This window comes from Aotus nancymaae, unplaced genomic scaffold (assembly GCF_030222135.1).
Source record: "Aotus nancymaae isolate 86718 unplaced genomic scaffold, 86718_ANA_hifiasm-v0.15.2.pri h1tg000059l, whole genome shotgun sequence".
NCBI classification, from domain to species: Eukaryota; Metazoa; Chordata; class Mammalia; order Primates; family Aotidae; genus Aotus; species Aotus nancymaae.
In genome coordinates this window covers 44952452-44970019 of record NW_026988473.1, presented here as the reverse complement: position 1 = coordinate 44970019, position 17568 = coordinate 44952452, and the positions used below count along the sequence as shown (strand labels likewise).

At 45.9% G+C, this 17568-nt stretch overlaps 1 protein-coding gene across 4 annotated transcripts in view; it reads left to right on the top strand.

Annotated features, from left to right (window-relative positions):
• Nucleotides 1–965: 965 nt before the first annotated feature.
• The window catches only part of INSC (INSC spindle orientation adaptor protein), a 129722-nt gene continuing 113119 nt past the window's right edge, over nt 966–17568 (top strand). For 3 of the 4 annotated variants that reach the window (XM_012456587.2, XM_064365141.1, XM_064365140.1), the window contains exon 1: nt 966–1115. In XM_012456587.2, the coding sequence (XP_012312010.2) occupies nt 1020–1115 (96 nt within the window). In that variant the 5' untranslated portion in view covers nt 966–1019. Of the gene's footprint in view, nt 1116–3042; nt 3124–17568 lie in introns of those variants that run through there. The other variant, XM_012456586.2, reaches the window with a different exon arrangement.

Sequence of the window (17568 nt, the reverse complement as noted above, 5' to 3'; positions counted from 1 at the left end):
GTCCTTCCTAAAGTGATGTGTGAAGCTGCTGAATCTGGGATAGGCCATTTGCACAGGAGAAGAACATGGAGTCAGGCTGGAGGGGACCTTTGCCTGATATAGCTCTGGACCAGTCCTGAGGCTATTTGCGGGTGAACCTCTGAGCGTATGCATGTGTCTCTACCTGTGTGTCTCTCTCTGCATCCATAAGGGTTCCCATGTGTATCTGTGTAGAGTTTCCATCTCACCAGCTGTGAGGCCACAGACAGGTAATTTAAGCCACCCGGCCTCCATTTTCTGTGTCTGTATTATGGGGCTAATAATAATTTTTATAAAGGGTTACTATGGCAGCAAAATGAAACAATGCACATAAACTTCTTAGCACTGTTCCTGGTACTTATATGTTGGGCTATTATTACCAATGCCTTGGATAAGTTACTTAACCTCCCTGGGCCTCAGTTTCTTCATGTGTAAAATGGGGACAATATCAGAACCTAGAACTGTTCTAAGAATTAGAGCAATTGATAACCTATAAAGTTATCACATATGCAATAAATGTTAGTGATTAGAGTGTGTATTATCTTTGTGTATGGATATGTCTGGAAGAGAATATCTGAGTTTGTGAATGTCTTTGAGCATGTCTTGCTGCTTGTGTGTGTAAATACACATGTATATATGTGTTTAAGTGTATTTATATGGCCAGACAGGCCCAGTCTCTCTTGTGGAGTTTGCTCTTGGCCCAAGCCTGGACTCCCTGAGCCAGCTAGGGCCGGCGCCGGGGATGGAATTTCCATTAAGAATTAAGCAGGACAGCACAGCATTGAGAAGCCAGGGAGGCAGAGGGGAGGGGGTCGACGGGGTGGAAGCTTCAACTCTGAGCTCCCTTGGGCGGCCTCAGTACTGAACTGCCTTGGACAAGCTTTGCCTTGAGTCACAGGCCTTCTCAGCACCATGGCCCAGAAGGATGGGCAAGGGGATAGAAGCTGTTCACAGGGGCCTCTGTAAGGAGACTTGGAGTTGCTGTAGCCAAGACTAGAGCCATGAGGCGGCCCCCCGGGAATGGACAGGCGGCCAGCGAAGGTCCAGGTGGCTGGGGTCTATGGGGAGTCCAGGAGTCCAGGAGGCTGTGCTGTGCTGTACGTATCTGGGCAGGTGGGTATATGGGCTGTGTGTGTGTGTGCGTGTGTATTGGGAAGTGGAGGGTGGGGGGCATTTATGCCAAGTGCCTCTAGGGAACATCTAACAAACCAAGTCTGTTCCTCTCTTACCTTGAAACCCAGACATAGAGTTTAGACCTGGAAATAAAAGACCTTTGAGGCTTTTTTGCTAACATCGATCTGTTTATGATCTAAGCCTCATTCTATTTCTAGCATATAATAAAATATCTAAGTTTTCAAGGTATTTTATATCCTTAATCTTACTTCATACTTTCAATAACCTCATGAGCTGGGCAGAGATTACTATGTTCCCCAGTGTACATATGGGAAAACTGATACTCAGAGAGATGAAGTGATTTGTCCAAGGACTCATCACTGGAAAGTAGTAGAGGCAGGATGCAAAACCAGGTTTCTTTGAGGAAGAAGTGGAGACTATTCTTATCATGCCACCTGCCCTACCAGAAACAGACTCAAGAGAAGATTCTGCAAACTCTACCACCTGTTTGAGTAAGACTGTGGTTCTAGTGGTAATGCCCAGCCAGGTGGCACCAAGCCCTGTCCCCAGCCTTAGCATTTGTTGAGACAGGAACTAAGGTCCCTCTCAGGGAGCTTGGGGAGTAGAATCAGGCTGTTCTGGATGACTGGAGGATAGAGATGAAGCTGGTTTGTCTGAGAGGAACGACTTGGCCACCTACTGAGCCCTGGGCCCCCAGAGACCTGAGGAGAAGACTTAATGTCAGAGAGCTAGTGTGTGTTCGAGGCCAGGGAACAGCAGGCAGCTGCAGCCAGAGCCTGAACAAAGAAATAGAGATTACTGGCATCAAGGATGAGAAGGCTGCAGTGGGACCTTGGTGTGGTCATTGTGTCACGGGGATGGAGTTGAGCTTCTTCTCCCTGGATACATATTGTGAGCAAATTGACATAGTTTGCATGTGAGAGATTTAGGTTAGATGTCAAGGAGAACTTTCTGCCAATAAGAGGGTTCAAGCTTTGGAGCAGGACTCAGGGAGACCAGGGGCCACCTTTGCTTGAGGACCTCCAAGGATAGGTTGAGATTCTCCGAGCTCTGGGGTACTCATACCAAGACGTGGTGGTGGTGGTGGGAGGGGGGTTCTATGAAATAACCTGGAACTTTTACTCCAGGTCAATAACGCCACATTGCCGAGCTTTTGGGTGGGAATCAAGTTCCTCTAGATTTAGCCATTTGACAGAGTCCAGGATGGTGTGTGTGGGTGGGGGGTGGGATCCGAACTAATGTGCCCAAGTTAGAAGGAGTTTCTGCAACAACCCTGGTCATTTTTGGCAGGTCCAGGATGTAGAGGGTGACTTAGATGTGTGTGACCAAGGTTCCAGAGGGAAGCACCTGCGGTGAATAAACCGCCTCATTCTAGGCGTTTGGGGCCGTTCAAAACTGGGCGGCTTCCTCCTTCCAAGCAAGTGAACTGCACCCAAATCCCTCCTTGTCTTGTTTCAGCTCCAAGGGAAACGATCGCGGCACATTCCCTTCCCCTCTCCAGATGTTGGCATGCAAGGTACCTTGTGGGCGCCCCCGCCTGGATGGCTCCATGGCTCCCGGGCGATCACCCTGGTGCCTGCCGCCCGGCCTGGGGGAGCCCGGCCTCTAATTAGGCCTGACCGCGTCCCCATTCCAGCGCACCCGCAGATGGGAGGAAACGCCATGTTTCCCCTGCCAGGGGCACCGAAATAGCCTCGCGGTCCCGCGGCAACTGCAGGCAGCCGTGGCTGACGCGGGACAGAGGCTTGGCAGGGAGCGCGCTGTTGTGGAAGGAAGGTCCTTGGGAGGCTGTGGCCGCCTCGGAGGGGCGGGCGGGAGCGAGCGGGGCGGGGGCGGGGGCCGGGGGCGGGGGCCCGGGGCGGCCCCTCGGGCTGGGCCTGCGGAGCGGCCACTTTACGCGCGGCCTCTGGAGCTCCCGCTGCGTCCCGCCACCGCTGGCCGCTCGTACCAGCCGCCTGTCTCGCACACTAAGTAAGTAGACAGGTCCCCTGGCTGGACTCAGGGGCTGGTGCTGCCTCTGCCAGCCTAGTTGGGAACAGTGCAAGTTTGTGACTAATTGGATAGTAGGAGTAAGTGTGTCAGTGTGAGTGCTTGTGAAGGGGAACTTGTGCCAGTGTGAGGGAGTGTGTCTGGGTGTGATGTCCACATGTGGCATTTTCTAGCATGTGCCCCAGTGAGTGTGGGTGAATGAGAGTGTCAGAGTGTGTGTGGTGGCCTGGAGTGGGCCACAGGTGTCTGTGTGGCACCTGCTGCCCTGGGTGGACTGTGTCTGTTCTGTGGAAAGGCCTGTGTGTGTGTGGCAGGAAGGCCTCCAGGTGGGCTGAGCCAGGCCATATGTGGATGAGTGGATATGCCAGAGTCAACCCAGGAAGGCAGAAGCTGGGGCTAGGAAGTGTTATACGAACTCAGGCTTTCTAGGGTGACCTGACTTGTCCCGAGCTGGGGTGTCTTCTCTGTGGGTCATTCGGCTTTGGTTTCTCAGGGCTTGGAGCAGGACAGAAGCTCAGAGCCCTCATACAACACTGGAGTGAATGTGGCTCTGACTGACCCCATCTGGCTATACCAGGGTCAGGGAGACAGCTTGGGGACCCCACTCTCAAACCAGGAGAAGAGGCAGGAGGCCAGGGGATGAGCAGACCACATGGCCATGGCCACCCACAAACACTCGCAGTGCACCCACGCTCACATGCTCAGCGTACACACATCCCTGTTCACGCGCACAATCTTGCACACACTCTTCTCAGGATTGCCATGCAACCATTCACACACTTTCGACATGTATACCTGCAGACAACGACATGTATGCAACACGCACCCACTTTGCACAATGCATATGCACAAACGTATCCCTGGCTTGGCCCCACCCTCAGCAACTAGCTTCCCCCAACCCTTTTGTTCATTTTAGCCTGTATATGGTTCCTCTGACAATGGGTCCAAAAAACTGGCCTCAGCAGGGAATATTTTAAGTCAGGGACTTTGGCTGGGGGGTCAGTGCAGATGGTGATAAGGTGTCTTTGAGGGGTCCCATTTAATCTGAAATTGATGCTGCACATGGAGCTCAGCCAGAGAGCATCTTGGCCCTTAGAAGCAGTATTTGCCCTTTTAGAAGTGAAAACTTCCAAACATTTCCTTTGGAAGGCAAGCCAGTTCAGGCTGGGATCTGAGATGGAGCGGAGCTCAGCACCTGTAATTTCCTCCATGCTGTAGTTTATACTCTGGATTACCCCTGCTGCAGAGAAGTGGTGACCCTTCTGGGCTGGGGCCCAAGGCAAGAAGCCCAGAGCAGGAAGGACAGTGAATTGAGCTGGGCTGATTCCTTCTCTTCTTTGGTTTCATTCAACTCTACTTTAAGTCTCCCTCCCGCTGGCTGGTGGAGGGATGGTCTTTACTCCTATTCTTTCTTCCAGTGGTTATCTCTTTTCTGGACAGAATCTTCTCTATGACCTCCTCCCTCTGGTTACCACTGGGCACACACTAAACAGTGGTTAGAAGAGTAGGTGCCAAAATATCAGCTGAGTGATGGTATTATTCTTAGTAGAGCTTCTAGACCTGTCCCATCCTGGCTATTTCCTTCTCGATACTTCAGTGAGGTACTCAGACTATATGTGCTCCTTCAGTTGGGAAGTTAGAAAGATGGTACTGAGTTCTTTCTTTTCTTTTTTCTTTCTTTCTTTTTGTTTTTTTTTTTGACAGAGTCTTGCTCTGTCATCCAGGCTGGAGTGCAGTGATGTGATCTCATTACAACTTCTGCCTCCCAGATTCAAGAGATTCTCCTGCCTCAGCCTCCTGAGTAGCTGGGTTACAGGTGTCTACTACCACACCCAGCTAATTTTTGTATTTTTAGTAGAGACAAGGTTTCACCATGTTGGCCAGGCTGGTCTCGAACTCCTGACCTCAGGTGATCGAACTGCCTCGGCCTCCCAAAGTGCTGGGATTACAGGCATGAGCCACCGTGCCCGGCCTGAGTTTCTACTTTCTTAGTGTTTATGGTTTGGTGTAAGGGGTGACTAAGCTCTTACCTACTAACTCCCCTAATATGCAGGAGAGCAAGTTGGGTTCAATCACTTTTTGAGGGGAATGCTAGGATCTATCTTCTCTTTAGCCTGATCCTACACCTGACCCTTGGGAATGGTTAGAAAAGGGCAGGATGTGGTCAGTCCAGCAGAATAAAGGTGGCAGGGGATGAAATTATCTTCCCATTGTGTTTCTTTTCTCACTCCTGGTTGCTGGGAAGCTCTTAGTCCATCACACTGCTCCGTTGTAATAACTATGTTAGTTGAACCATTGCTTTGACTTCTAATTTCTACTTTATCAACTTTATAGAATACATATTTTTAACTGTAAACTTCCGTATCCTTTGTTGAAGGAAATCAGAATAAATAAATGAACAACCAGCAATCAGGATTCTATTGGTCTCTGGGGATGGGAACCACATTGGATTTTTGGGGACATCCTCAATTTCAAATATGTCATCTGGTTTTCAAACCAAATGTCTCAATTTGGCTTCTGTACCTTTGGACTCTGATTGGTGACAATGTCTTGGAGGTTTTTTTTTTTCTTTTTCTTGTAACTCTGGGACATAATGCCCATCTCTGTGTTGGCTCAGACAAGGGGGATAATTGAGAATGAATTGGGCCATTGATAAACACCCCCTGCTCCAAGTACTTCAGCTGCCAGCTCCTCCCTGTCTCAAAAGCTCAAGTGTCAGTGTGCCTGAAGGAGTTTGACCCTTGCCCTAAGCCTGCCCCTGGCCCCATGGCTACCCCTTCCTCATGTGACCCTGTCTCAACCCAGGACTCTGCTAGGAGCTCCGTGTCTCTTGGATCTGAGCCCTCCCCCAGTATGGACCACAACATCTCTGATCAGGGATGGCCCTTATGGAACTGGAGCTTGGGATGAGGAGCTTGGACTTAGGAGTGTGGAGGAGGACATGAGGAGCTTTCCTGCCTCCTTGCCTGGGTCTGTGAGGCCATAGGTCAGTGCTCAGCACTTTCTTCTTCCTCAAATGGAGTCTCCAGTCTGCCAAGTGGTCAGGGAGTCATTTATCACCTCTCACCGCAGAAGTGCACCTCATCTGAATGCAGGGTAGTGCTGTAGCCACGTTGCAAAGTTGGTGAAACTTCTAATTCACTCCACGACAAATTATTTGTGCTGCCCGAGGCCATTCATGTTTGGAAAGGAAAAAGCTGGAGGGTAAAACTGAGCAACAAAGAATGATTAGAATAACTCAAATGGTGGGCTTTCAGGCATTGCGCTGAGTTCCTGCTTCTCAGTATGTGTTATGTTAACCCAAGCTGGTGGATATTGCCTGCCTTCAAGATTCAGCCTCCCAGAGGCATTTGATCACAAGGTAGAAAAGAGGAAATCCCCTGTGGCCTGGTACTGAGTAATGTGCTGGTGGCTTGGTGTGGATGAGGAGTTTTTTCCTTCCCAGATAAATATCATCTTAAAAAGGTAAGACAAGACTGGAATGCATCTCTGCTGAATTTTCACACTATTTAGACTTTGGTTGTTTCCATGGGCTTTAAGCTCAACCAAGTGAAAATAGGCTTAAAAACCAGCAAGACAGCATCATGTGATATGGTTAGGACTTCAGTGTGGGAAAGGTAACTGACAGTAACTCACGTTTATTTATTATCGACCACTGTCCAGCTTCCTTTTTAGGCTCTTTCCACTTTTGTTTCATGAAACCTTTACACCACCCCTATGACATAGTTAAGACTCTTTAAAATATGAGGAAAATGAAACACAGCAAGGTTAAACAACTAGCCCAAAGTCAGAGCTAGCAAAGATTCCTTCCCAGGTCTGTCTAACTCCAGAGTGTGTGGTGAATGTCCACTGACCACCAGAAATGCCAGGAACTCCCTCATCTCAAAGGCTTTCAAAGTGGGAAAAACCACTCCTTTGGGCAGATTGGGGAACGAGGCTAAGGGCTTGACTTCTCTGTCTGTCTCCAGGATCTGAATGTGATCGGCATCATTGGCCTTTCCAGCCTCAGATGGAGACTGCTGCTGTGTGAGAAGCGGGGATTGAAGGGGTGGGAAAGGCCTTCTGGGCTGTGGGGGATCTCTCCCCTGCCTTTCAACCCCCCACCAACATGGTCTGGGCAGCGTTGAACTTCTGTGGCTTCACTTCTTCCCTGGAGCAATCTCCGTCCTGGGAACCAAGCCTCTGCCCAGACTTTGTGATCTGGCCAGCTTGATCTCACCTCCTCAAGCTCCGGGGTCCCCTCAGTGCCAAGCTCTGGGGGAGTCCTGGATGCTTTGAGGATGTCTCAGGGCAGATCAGACTCTGTTTGGTGTGATGCAGTGTCTGTAGGCGTCAGCAGTTTGGCTGGGTAGTTGTGTATAGTGTTCACTTTCTGCTGGAGAAATGAAGGTTTTGTCTTACAAACCAAATATTCTGGGTTTGGAAACCATATGAAATGTGGCCTGTGGTTGGAGGGTGTGAGCTGCATTGTGGGCCTGCGTGTGGTGCTGGATTAAAAGGCACTGTTGAGGGACAGAACAATCGGCCCAGGCCATCTCACTTCTTTTGATGGAGAGTCACAGGTAGGCAGTTCATACTGGCAATGTGCAGAAAAGAGAGCATGAGGCTTTGCAGCCAGATAGATCTGACTTGGAGCCTCAGTTTCCTCATCTGTAAGGAAATGTGATGCTAGAACTGGAAAGTTTATTTGAAATACCGTGTCTTGCATAGAATAGCCAAACGGTAAAATGGAATAGCTTTCCTTCCTATGCCACTCACCTTCTGTGAAAGAACACTGACTGGACTCATTGGCACAAGATCTGGATTCCAGCTCTGACTCAGCCTTGGGCACACTGTGTTATCTTGGGTTAAGTCACTTATCCTTTCTGAGCCTCCCTTTCCTTGTGCATAAAATGAGAGAACTCATTTCTCTCACTTCTCTGCTTTTTCTGAGGACAATGAAGGAGACTAAAGTTAAGGATTCTCTTGGAAGATCCAGAAAGTACAACCAAAACTGATTCATTTATTCATGCCTTAGTATTAATTGAGATCATTTGCTGTGCCAGGGTCTGTGCAAGATGCTGGGGGTAGAGGTAAATGGGAATATCTCAGCTTCAAGTAGCAATCAGACGAAATGGCAAGACAGACTTGTAAACAAACAAAGACCTGTCTGTGGGGCATGATCAAGGCAGGTACTGGAGGCACTAATGTAGCAGCAAGGACGTGTGTCTCCAACTGGGGCAGTCAGAGAGGGCTTCCTCTCTAGGGGAGTCCTGGATGCTTTGAGGATGTCTCAGGGCAGATCAGACTCTGTTTGATGTGATGCGGTGTCTGTAGGCCTTCCTCTCTGACTCTCCTCTCTTGACTCTGAAAGTGTAAGTACTTGGTGTGAATCTTGAAAGGTAACAGGAAGTTGCCAGGAAGAGTAAGAGGAGGACATTGTAGGCAGAGAGACCAGCATGTGTGAGGGCACATAAGTGTTGCCTAATGTGGTAAGTTTAGGGAACTTTAAGCAGTTAGCATAACTGGAGGCTATGGTGTGGGTGGTCAGTAGTGCTGGGGATGAGATGGAAGATGTTACAAAGAGCTTTGTATGGAGTCCACTCTGGATTGCTTTCCTGAGATGTTTGAACTTTTTGTCATATTTATGGGCAAGCACTGAAGTATTTTAAGCAAGGAAGGGGGGACATGGTTGGATATGGGCTCACTTATTCATTCAACAAACATTTATTGAGTGTTTCCTATTTTTATGTCACTTTAAATTTTGGCATATCAAATATAATAATGTATAAGACTTATATAAGAAATCCCTCTTTATTCGTGTCTCAATTGTTTACACGATCTTCCATTTACTTTGCTATTTTCATTCTCTTCAATAATATACAAATATTATTTTTATTGTTTGTATAATTATATTTCTCTGTATATTTTTATATTTATTATTTTATTATATACATGAATACATATGAAAATGTTTAAATTTCTGATCAATTGAAGAGTAATTGGAGACATGATGCCTCTTTAGCCCCTGTATAGTTCAGTATGTATTTCCTTAAAAGGGATATTATCTTACCACAGTGCAATTCTGTCCTAATTATGTCTTCATGGCTCCCCCATCTCTCTCACCTCAGTCAAGATCCAATCCGCAGATTGCATTTAGTTGTCATGTCTCTTTAGTCTCCTGGAATCCAGAGCAGTTCTTGTGCTTTATTATTTTTTTGAACTTTGTTTTTGAATAGTACAGGTCAGTTATTATGTGGAATATCTCTCCATTTGGTTAGTGTTGATGGTTTCACATGATTAGATTCAAGCAATGCATTATGGGCAAAAATGCAACTGCAGTGAGATTATGTCCTCTCCAGTTTTCATATCAGCAAGCACATGATGCGGGGATTCTCCTAGTGCTGGTGACAGGAGCTTTTATCACTTGCTTAAGATAATGTCTGCCAGTTTCTCCCCTGTGAAATTATTATTTTTTTCTCTTTGTAATTCATAAGTAATTTGTGAGAGATACTTTGAGACTATGTATAACTTGTTCCTTATCAAACTTACACCCACTAATTTTATCATCATTGATCACTTTGAATCAATTATTTCTTCCATATTTAGTAGTTGGCATTTTACTTAATAAAATCTTTTCCCCTCTCCCTCCCTTCCTATCACTGGGGTCTCATGAATTCTTCACTTATTATCAATGATTAATTATTGATAATTAATGAATTATCAATTATTATCTTTATTTTATTTCAGTGTTCACATTGTCCCAGATTTGATTAGTGGGAGGCTCTGCAAGCTGGCTTTATTTCTTTTTGACTTACCATCATGATTCTCTATGCTCTTCCTTACTATTTGCTATAGCAAGACGTTACAGGCTCAGTTTTTTTTTTTCTTTGCTACAGACCTGGAATTAGCCATTTATCTGAGGAGGCCTGGATCCTTTCAGTTGAAAATAGTATTTAGAAACCAACAAGATTTAAAGGCTACCTGTGCTCCTTGTGATTGGTGCGTCATTGTTTATATGCTGTCTTAGCAAACAAAGTTAAGACATATATGTATATTTATTTCTCCAATCAACCAATACAATACATTGTTACTTGTTTTTAGAAGAAAAAGTCCCCAAAGACTGTGATAGAGGATAACGGGGTAGGAATACTTTAGATTGGGTGGTTAGAAAGGGCCTCTTTTAGGAGATCATATTTAGAAAAACAGCATGAGATGGGTGGATGGATGGGAAGAAGAAAGAGGCTGGAGATGATTGTTTTATTTATTCATGCAATAATTACAAGGGCCTGAACTATGTTCAAATGGAGAGGAGGTAGAATCAATAGGACACAGTGACTGGTGAATGCAGAAAGTGAGGGAGATGAAAGAGTCTAGGAGACTCCCAGGTTAATGTCTTAAAGGCCTCTCAAACTCAACGTGTCCAAAACAGAATTTCCATTGTTCTTCTTTTACACCATCCTACTAAAACCTGGTCCTCTTCAGATATTTCAGATCTCATTGAATGACTCCTTCATCTGGGTAGCTGCACAAGTCAGAGACACCTGACAGTCATCCTCAACACCTTTCTCCCTCAAAACCCATATCCAGTCCATCCCCATGTCTTGTTGATATTAGCTTGTAAATATCTTTCAAATCCTTCACTTCTCTCCAAATCTACCAGCATCACCCTAGTTCAAGGTGCCATCTTCATGTTACTCGGGTACCATAAGAGCCCCCTGATGCCCCTATTTCTGCACTGGCTCCCCTCCAATTTGTTCTCCACACAGCAGCTAGAGTGCATTTCAAAACTCAACTCTGTTCATATCATTTTCTTCCTTAAAAGTAGGTTAGTTGCTTCCTGTTGATCTTAAGATAAAGACCACACTCTTCAATAAGTCCTATGAGGTCTTACTTGTCTGCCCTCTCCTATATCTCCCTACCCAGCACTCCCTGGCTCTTCCTGCCTCACTGGCCTCAGCTCAGTCTCAGTCCCTAGGGCTTGTTAGGTTTCCTCCTACCCTAAGTCTTTATATTTGCTGTTCCTCTGCTTACAATGCTCGTTCTTCCTGACTCCACCTACTGAATTCCTGCTTCACTCTCAGTTCTCAGCTGAGTTGTCACTTTCATATTCCTCAGGACTAGGTCCAACCTCATTTTATAAAGTTTTAAAACATCATGTACCTCCTTCAAGGCTTTATCATAGTTTCAATTTTGCATTTATTTATGTAATCATTACTGCTTATCTTCTCTATGTGATGATGAGGTCTGTGATGGTTGGGACCAAGTCTGATTTTGCTCATTACTTTATCCTAGCAGGTATCATGGTACCATGTTACTGACACATGCTACAAATACATGTTGAACAAACGAATGAATGAAGATTTATCATCTGAGTAACCAGATAGAAGATGGTACCATTCAGTGGAATAAAAATTATGAGAGAAGCAGATTTGAGGAGGAAAATGATAATTCATTTTGGGACAGCTTGCATTTGGGGTGCCTGCCAACCATGTCTGTCCCCCAGAGACCTTACCTTCTTTTGTACAAATTAGGATGTCACTAAGGAGCTTTTAGGGGGCTGGTGACAGGTGACATCTAATTCCTGGATTAGTTTAAGAAGGTCCCTGGAGGAAGTGGCTAAGTCACAAAAGGCATCCCTGAGCTGTGGCTTCTCTGTCTATCCTTATCTCTGGTTTGTAGAGCATACAGGAGATAGAAGGGGTTTCCAGGTGGTCCTGACTTGGCTCCTTGGATACTGGCATAAAATATCTTTACAATCCTATGAAAGGCTCCTTGGAACTTTAGTTACTTGTATGATTCACATTTGTCAGGAGCTGCCAACATCCTTCCTACCTCTAGCAATACACTAGACTTAGGCTTAAAAGAGAATACAGAAAGTGGGTCTTACTAAGTTCAGTGAGCCATCCTTGCAAAGATGTCATCAGCACTAGGACAGAACAGCCCATTCCATCCCTGACTCACTCACTCTTAACGTTCCTCACTCACTCATTCAACTTTGTATTTCATCTTGTTCTTTCAGTCACTTACCCACCCACCCATCTGACACCCACCTATCCATCCATGAATAAGAGTTTATGTTGAATTTATAGCAGGACTCAAGGCTAATGCATTATCTTCAGCCTGACTACTTTATCCCTCTTTTCTATGGTCCTCATAGCTCAGAAACCCAGGCAAGGAGACTGTCAGGGGTGGGAAAGATGTTACTGTGCTGGTCTAGGGCTGGGCTGGGTATGATTGCAGGGTGTTAGCAGGAAGAGTGGGAGACCAGAAGCGACCACACCGATGACTCCTCTTGGATCACTGTCTGCTTTTCTGGCTTCCGCTCTTTCGTTGGTGATGAGAACTTAGAGATTAGGCTCCTTATTCAGGTAGATAAAAGGCGGACTGGGCTTTGCAGAGGTGTTAGGGAGCTCTGGCCTTAAGGGGAAATAGGAACATAGCTCCCTGTGAGCCATACTGTGGAAAAAATGATGCTTTTGTTTTCGTCTTCATTTTAGACTACAATTGCACTTTAACCCTGTGGAATTTGCAGAGAGGCTGGGGAAGGGTGGGAGAGCAGGATTTAAAAATGTGGCATTTAGAAACCAGGCAGTAGACTAATCCTGGCCCTGCCCCCCCACCCCTAGAAGCTGCTCTTTCAGTTCTCTTAGGCTTGTCATTTACAAAGAGCTCCCTAGAATGTGTGCTGTCCATCTGCTTTCGTGGCTGACAGGGCTGGAACTGAGCAGGCATAGGACAATGACAGTCACATCAGATAACAGCATCTTGGAAAAATGCCAGAAGGTTGCAAGGGTCTAAGTTACAGACTCATTCACTCATTCCCTCCCTCCCTCATTCATTCATTTATATACTTAGCACCTACCTAGTAGGTGCCACATTTAGTTCTTAGCACTGGAGATTCAACTGTGAACAAAGCACAGATTTCATGCCCTTGGAGGATTTGGTTTGGGAAGATAGACAGTAAACGGGTACTATACACAATACAAAGTGTGAATACCATGGAGAAATATAGTAAGGGAGCTCCAAGGGTAGGAGGGGTTTATACGTTTATACAGGCTAAGGAGGTTTTCTCTAATAAGCAGACACTTACGCAGAGGCCAGGAGGAAGCTATGAGAATACTTGTCAGAAGAGGAGCCAAATAAAAAGAAGAGTAAGTACAAAGGCTCTGAGGCATGCTTGAGAAAGAGCCTGCTGGTCCATATGACTGGAGTCAAATGAGGGATGAGGAGAGTTGAAGGAGTTGAGATCAATGCAATAATGGGGGCCAGATCATGAAGGCTCTTGTGGGTTATTTGAAGAATCTTGGTTTTTAATATAAATGTTGGTGAACATTGAAAAGTTTTGAAGAGAGAAATGACATGCTGTAACTGCTATGAAGATAGTAGAGTGTTTCCAGGGGGAGAAATGGATTAGGAGCCTATTATAGTGATTTAGGTGAGAGAAGATGGTGGCTAGGACCAAGGTCCACTTATTCATTCATTTATCCTCCATTTCATTTTCTATTGTACAGATGTCTCTGTAACCCTGCCTATGTATGAGGCCCCTTAGCACTTTGCATTCATTCCTCTGTCTGCCCTGCCCCCATGATCTGTCCAGTTATCCTCATTGCTTTCAACAAGTCTTTACTTGCTATTTGTAGAGCATTGTGCCAGATGCTGGCTAATATGGGCATTTTTTTTTTTTTTTGAGATGGAGTCTTTCTCTGTCACCCAGGCTGGAGTGCAATGGCGCAATCTAAGCTCACTGCAACCTCTGCCTCCCAGGTTCAAGCAATTCTCCTGCCTCAGCCTTCCTAGTAGCTGGTATGACAGGTTCATGCCATCACACTGGGCTAAGTTTTGTATTTTTAGTAGAGATGGGATTTCACCATGTTGGCCAGGCTGGTCTTGAACTCCTGACCTCAGGTGATCTGCCCACCTCAGTCTCCCAAAGTGCTGGGATTACCGGTGTGAGCCACCATGCCCAGCCAATATAGGCATATTCTTGCAGGACTTTGACACTCTCAAGGAGACAAGATGCACCCATAGGAGATCACCAGTCAGCTACAAAACCAAGCAAGTCTCTCAGGCTCAGGATGAATGATGTCAACACTTCAGTGTTTTAGGAGCCCTGTGGGTTGGAGGTCAGTGTAAGCATCTGGGAGGAAGCCACATTTAAACTGAATCTTGACAGGTGGGGAGGGTAAGTCAGTCCTGAAGAATAATGGAAAATTTGCTCTGAAGCTTGAACATAAGGGACATGTTGGGGAATACTGAGTGGTAATGCTAAAAAGAGGAGGGGTGGGCTAGAAACAGGGTCTGGAGTGTAACAAGTACCAGGCTAAAGAGTTCACATCTGAGTTGAGAGACTTTGGGGAGATACAGGTTTTCAAGAAGCTGTTACAATGAGAGCTGTGTTTTGAGAAGCTGAAACTAAAATCAAATGGAGGAAGAATAGGCTGGGACTTGAAGAGCAAAAAGACAATAGCCTTGTGTGAATCTGCTTGGCCTTTTGGTCAGCAGGAACACTCAGGCTAGGAGGACTTCTGGGGCGGCTCCTGGATACAATGGTGTGGGGCTCTATGGCTAATACAAACCACAGGAGATGGGCGTGGCAGTCCCTGGGACAAACCCTACATGTCTCCTATACCTCGAAGCCACCTTTGAGCAAAGAACGCAGAGCAGTCTGGGTTCTAGGAAGAGCAAACTGGAGAAAAAAGTTCAGGTCTGGGCTCTAGCCATGAATGACTCTTTTAGAAGCTTCTGGGGTCATTGGATTGTAGGAACATTAGATTCAGAGCAGGAGCTCATCTAATTCAGCCCTCAACTCTTATAGATGGGAAACTGGAGGCCCAGAGAAGGGGCATACATTGTCTAAGGCACTATAGAGCACTTGTTTCAGAGAAAGGTCAAGCATGTCATTGAACTCATGCTAGAGGAATTTCTGTTTTATTTAATTATTTATTTACATATCTTTTTCAATGGAAAAAAAATTCTAAGAAGAAAATTGTTTTCTTCATCTCCTCTGTCATCTAGCTGGGGCTTGATACAGAGCAGACGCTCTGCCTAACCCCCAAGACCACACTGTCTTCCCCTCTTGACCCAGACCAAAGCAGGGTGTTAGCCTGGTCTCAGAGCTGGCCAGATGTGGAATCAGAAAGAGCAGCCCGTGGATGGAGAGAAAGCGTGACTCTGGACCCTTTATGCATTCATGAAGCTTGGCCTGTGGTCAGTTTCTATCTCAGTTATGTGTACAGCCCTTGTTGACATCTCACTGGTGGCCATGATCATGGCTGCTGCCATGAAGGGGCCTGCTGAGAGAGAGGGGAAGGAGGTTTGTGTGTAGTGAGGGGATGTCTTGTGCCTGAGGCCACTGCAAGAGGAGAAAGCCCCTTCCCAGCTGGAGAGAGAGCAACCCACAGGGAGATTAACAGCCTCAGATGGGCACCTATGATACATATTTGGGCCCTAAGGCCAGTGCTTGGTCTGGCCTGAGGCCGGGGCCTGCAGGGACTTCACCAAACTCACCTATTTGTTATCCTACTGTCCTAAGGAACTTAAAGCCACTTGTTTAAGAACAGCTTCTCTGTGCAATCTGCAAAAGTCTATGGCTTAACGTCAACAAGATTTCAAACTGAAGTGTCTTTTGATGTACCTCCATTCCTGCATTTAGAGTCCTAGTGGGTAGGGCTGAAGCTGATTTCTTGAAAAGTCAGAGGGATTTGGACCATAGATCCTGCCAACCCAGGCACCAAGGTTTGCATCAGTCCTGGATGGTAATTAGTTCTTAAGCTCTTAGTCAGAACCATGTCCTGTTTGTCTTGTCCCGTACGGTAGGCAGAGGGTTTCTGCATGGAGGAGAGTGAGTTATACTTGTGAGCAAGCTAACTTGTAGGCACAGGAAAATAAGTACTTCCTCACCCTGTTCCATGTTCCTCAGAGAATATCCTGGGGAAGGCAGTGGTGTTTTCTTCAGTTGTGGGGTCACTATGCCTTTTGAGGTGGCAATCATGGATCAAGCAAGATGGATAGAACTTGGATGGGTGAAACTCTAGAAGGAGGCTAGAAAGAACTTGAATTCTATTCTGGGTTCTACCACAAATTTGCTGTGTGACTTTGACAAGTCATTTACTCTCTCTGGGCCTCCATTTGTTTTTGTGCAAAGTATAGGATTGAAAAAAAAAAAAAATTTCTGAGAGCCTGTTTTGTATAACATCCCAGATTTCTTGTTTACGTTATGCCAATAGGAAATGATTATTCAGAAGTCAAATGTAGTTCTACTTGATCCTGTCTTCCAGATTTCTATCCCAACCAAGGGCTGATTTTTCATTTTGCCTGAATAATACTTTTCACTCCTTTTGGTCTTTTAAGAGATTTATTTATTTTTCTCCACAGACAATATTGCCTCACAAAATCTCCCCTATTTTCCTGGAATCATATGGGGATATGAAGCAGTGTCGTAATGTCATATCCATTATTATATCTTAATTTTTACAACAAATGTGACAGGTAATGAATATATATTATTATCCCCAGTTTGCGTAGGAGAAGAGAGGCTTAGAGGAGTTAAGTAACTTGACTAAGGTTACGCAGTTAGTTACTGGCAGAGCTGGGGCTAGGCTGAAGGTTTCTTGGCTGCTAGTCTGTGTTTGGCTGTGTCACTTTTTGGACTTGGGAAGGGGCATCATAAGGACTACATGGGATAAGGGTTGTGGGATTCACCAGGTGACAGAATTATCAGGATGGCAGCACCTGCCACGACATACCTGTACCATGTAAGGTTGAAATGTTCTTAGCCTGGGGCAGCCCCCACCCATCTGGACCCAGAGGTGAGGGGCTAGGCTGGCCCCTGTGCCAGGTGTTGCAAAGATCACGGCTACAGAAAGCCCTCTTTGGCAGCTTTTACTGACGATTCAGTCTTGCTGTCTGCTGTGTTAGCAGGGTGGTGGGTATCTGGTCAGTGCCTCTTAGTTAACCTTCCCTTCCTCATTTTTAGAAGCTTTTTCATCTGCTTGGTCCTAGAGCTAGGCTGGCTCTTTCTGGCTACAGAAAGGGGCTTTTAAAGTACCCCTCTTAGTTTATTTTTCTCTGGACCAATCCAGCCAGATATTTACTTGGGGCAAGAGGGAGCCTCAAGAGTAGAAGTATGTGAGCAAGAAAGAGCTCTCCCCTCACATACCAGTCAAGAACTACTGGACATCACTTGCGTCCCCAGCCCCATTCACTTTCTATCTATTCACTTTCTAATTGTAATTTGGGGTGTGTGTGTGTGTGTGTGTGTGTGTGTGAACTCTGAATAGGTTGCACTCCATCTTCCCCTCCTCACTCATTAATCAAGTTTCCATATTTACTTGGGTCTATTTAGGGGCTTGCCGTTCTGTTCTCTATGTTTATTCCAATTCCAGGGTCAATATCCCACTGTATTTATTAGTTTTTAAAAAGTCTTATTAACTGGCAGGAAAAGTC